Here is a 3,800-nt window from a genome sequence, read left to right as displayed (position 1 = left end):
TAACTAAGATGTAACACATGGGGTAACTATGACTTAACATACGGTGGAACTACGATGTAACACATGGGGTAACTATGATGTAACACAGGGGGTAATTACGATGAAACACACGGGGTACTTATGATGTAACGCACATTAATTTCATGTAACACATGGGGTCACAATGAAACACACGGGGTACTTATGATGTAACACACGGGGTAACTATGATTTACCACATGGAGTAATTATGATGTAACACATGGAGTAATTATTATGTAATGCACGGAGTAATTATGATGCAACACATGGAGTAATTATGATGTACTGTATGTAGTAATTATGATGTAACACATGGAGTAATTATGATGTACTGTATGTAGTAATTATGATGCAACACATGGAGTAATTATGATGTACTGTATGTAGTAATTATGATGTAACGCACGGGGTAATTATGTTGTAACACATGGGGTAATTATGATGTAACACATGGGGTAATTACAATGTAACATACAGGGTAATTAAGATCCAACAGGCAGGCCTGAGCAGAAAATGTCCCTGACTTTTGATATTATTGGTGCAAATGATAGTTTTAAAGTAGATCCTTCAGCTGAGATTAAGTTTTCCACTTGTAGTCTCCTACTCAATCCATGAGAACATTATGACAAATTCACTGTTTTGCCAACTGAGCTGCTTCACAAATCCTTAAATAAGAAAAAAAGTTATGCACCTATAACTGTAATTTATTGTTTTAAATAGATATTTACAGATGACTAAATCCTTTTAGCTGAAACAATCAATAAAATGTAGATTTGCATGGCAGCTCATGTTGATTTAGGTGTATTCTGGAAGCCTGCAGGTCCTCAAGCTGCTGGAGGAGAGCATCTTTTTCCAGCTCTAACAAGGAGATCTGATGATTCTTGTCACTCACTTTCTATTAAGGGACAAATGCAAAGAAACACAAACATTAAAAACAATTCTGAGCCAATGAAGAACAAGAAAATATTGGAATAATATAAATCTGGTTGTCAAAAGCTGAATAGTATGAATATATGGAACCTCATTAAAAGTCTTTGCCTTTTCTTTACCTGAGTTAAGACAGTGTTGTGCCACCGGAGGTCACTGTCTACCACGGCATCGAAAACACACGGATTTCTGCTGACGTTGGGTTCACTCATAACAGAACCAAGAGAACCATTAACCCGCTGGATCTGAGATCTGAGGAGGCAGGACCGCGCCTGTGGAGAGTCAAACTTCTTTAAAGAATCTGTAATCAACATTTTAGGGTCTGACTCTGAAACTTTTCATTGCAACTGTAACTGACAGTATTTCTCTATTTTGCGGTATATTCTGAGTACCTCGGCTGCTTCATTCTGGTAGCTGCATGATCCACTTCTGCTCTCGCTGTCCCATCGGGCCCAGTTCTCCTCGAGCCGCTGGAGGTACCAGAGCCGACCCCTGTCCAAGATCTCCAGTCCAGACCACAGGGCGTCCTTCTCCTTTTCCAAGTCTTTCAGACGTTTGATCTGAAATAAGACGTTGCATTTACATTGTTTTTGACAATATTAACAGGTTTACTATGAAAGTACGTGTTGAACACACATCTTTATAGTGGGTAAAACGAGGTTTATGACCAGCCTGGTTTTGAGCAGTGTGATCAGCACCAGTAGTTGTTGTGTTGTAACTGCATTGAGATTGGGGCCTTCAGTTCTATTATCTACAGTCACCTCGCACGCTTTGAACAATGACAACACCAGAAACTCCTTTTGTGAGAGGGGGATTCATTTGTACATTTATTTTATGTCACAACAAATTGTCCAAGAAAATATTAGCAACACGAGTCACATCAGGTAGATTTATAGCCACTGCAGCTACATTAGCAAACACAAAAATGGCTAAAACTCAGTTTCACAATGAGCTAGAATTTAGTGTAATAGTAGCTGAGAGCCTTCCACAACACAAACTCTGAGCACTTTACATTGTGTGCCATCTTTAGGCCTGTCACGATAACAAATTTTACTGGGCGATTAATTGTCTCAGAAATTATTGCGATAAACGATAATATTGTTTGAAATTTGACAATAATTAGTAATGTCAAATTTAAGAAGAAATGTTGGTTAATTTTTGTGTGTAGTGCTTTTTTGACCACTAGATGGCAGTATAAGACTGTCTGAACCGAAGGATGGATAGTGAGGGAGCGAGCAGCGTGTCTCTTTAAGAAAAATAGGAGTTAAAATGGAGAAAAGAGAAAGGGAGGGGTCAGTGTAGAGCACCGGAGTTGAGCCTTTTGTCATCTGGTGTCTTCAATAGAAAGAGAGAGACACGAAGAAATGATAAAGCCGATAAATGAAAATGAGGTCAATAATTTTAATTTATCATGCGATTAATTGATTTATTGTTTATTGCGACAGGCCTAGCCATCTTTGAATACTACAGTCAACACCTGCTGTTGGCAAATTACCTCATGAACCATTGGACGAATGCTCTATAACACACACCCTAAGCACCAACATATCACAAAATGTGGCAGCGGCGGCCATCTTGAATTAATATTCTGACATGAAAGGCAGTGGGAAATAAACATTCCTTTAAAAAAAGCTTTTAACATTTGTTTAATTTTTGTAAGAGCAAGTTAACTTGCCTTTCCTCTTTCTTGTTTTGTGGTAAAACAAGTGGACGGGTATTTTTGAAATTTACTTGAAAAAGATTTTGAAATGCGAGTCCAAATTACCAGTCATCGTTGCTTTACTGGTTGGGACACTTTGGAACTCTTCTCACGTATCCATAAATAAAAAAACAAACATGTATTTTATGCATCTAAATGTTGTTTTTTAGCAACTATCTGTATATTTTTAACACTTGTTTCAACAGGACAACTAACTGACATATGCTACATTATATGTCATAAAAGTACCGTAGCCAAATCTATCAACTGGTGACACTTTTATAGACTCCAGAGGAAGTGAAAGCTTCTTTCTGTGTCACAGATGTTATTTTTCTTGACATGTAACTATTAAAGGCTAAACTATTCATGGATCACACACAAACACCTCACCCACAGGTAGAAGCGAAGGGCGTCCAGGCTGCAGAGGCTGGTCCTGAGCGGGATGACGACAACATTGTAGGAGCCAGAGCCCGAGAGACGGCAGGCCATGGAGAGGAGCTCAGGAGCCGCACACCCCCATCCAGCTGCTCTGAACTACTAACAAACTCCGCCAGCTGTGTCACTAACGCCACCGAGAGCGAACGACTGAAAGCAGGAGAGGAAAAGCAAAAAGCAGAGCGATACACATGCACAGGCAGCGTGGTGCCCCCGGGGCGAGGGAATGAAAAATACCACACGTCCCTGCAACGACTGGCTCATCAACATCCAGCGGGGTGGAGAGATGGACGAGTGCTGGATCGGATAAATAAAAAGAGGAAAAGGTGTGGATAGGAGATCTGAGGCAACTGTTTCCAGCTGCATCGTCGCCAAATATAAATGTTTTCGACTGTATTGTTAGCAAAATATCTCAAACCATTTGGTGTTTTTTTTTTTTTTTTCCTACTGAAACTATCAATAAGTAAATTTTGGTGTCAATTAGATTCAAGATGGCTGCCACAGCAAATCAAATGTGCCCACATAGAGCTAGTTTTTCGTGTGGTAGTACCTGAGCGTGATCCCCAACAAAAAAACGAGTGTTTACAAATTGGATTCAAAAGGGTTTGTCTGTTAGCGAAATATCTCAAGTAGAAATTCATGGATTTTAATGATAATTCTTAAAACATCTTCACTGGACGTACTTCTACATGTGATAACATTTTAGACTCATCCTAAT

At 39.3% G+C, this 3,800-nt stretch overlaps 1 protein-coding gene across 1 annotated transcript; it reads right to left on the bottom strand.

Moving 5' to 3' along the window:
* Window positions 1–713: 713 nt before the first annotated feature.
* sapcd1 (suppressor APC domain containing 1) lies at window positions 714–3,217 on the bottom strand. Its single transcript, XM_037695746.1, has 4 exons — window positions 3,038–3,217; window positions 1,341–1,508; window positions 1,071–1,220; window positions 714–916 (listed from the first exon to the last, which is right to left on the bottom strand). The coding sequence occupies exons 1-4, from the start codon at window positions 3,134–3,136 to the stop codon at window positions 779–781; spliced, it is 555 nt and encodes a 184-aa protein (XP_037551674.1). The 5' UTR covers window positions 3,137–3,217; the 3' UTR covers window positions 714–778.
* Between the last annotated feature and the right edge of the window lie 583 nt (window positions 3,218–3,800).

The sequence above is a fragment of the Nematolebias whitei genome, chromosome 22, assembly GCF_014905685.2.
Source record: "Nematolebias whitei isolate Nwh7 chromosome 22, NemWhi1, whole genome shotgun sequence".
Classification (NCBI taxonomy): Eukaryota; Metazoa; Chordata; class Actinopteri; order Cyprinodontiformes; family Rivulidae; genus Nematolebias; species Nematolebias whitei.
Note: the sequence above shows the minus strand (reverse complement) of the source record. Positions and strands in the feature narration are given on the sequence as shown.

Coding starts and splice junctions, on each gene's coding strand:
- sapcd1 (XM_037695746.1), bottom strand. CDS start 3,136: ATGGCCTGCCGTCTCTCGGGCTCTGGCTCCTACAATGTTGTCGTCATC. Junction 1,509..3,037: donor CCCTTCGCTTCTACCTGTGG/GTGAGGTGTTTG, acceptor GTCTTATTTCAG/ATCAAACGTCTGAAAGACTT. Junction 1,221..1,340: donor ACCAGAATGAAGCAGCCGAG/GTACTCAGAATA, acceptor GACTCTCCACAG/GCGCGGTCCTGCCTCCTCAG.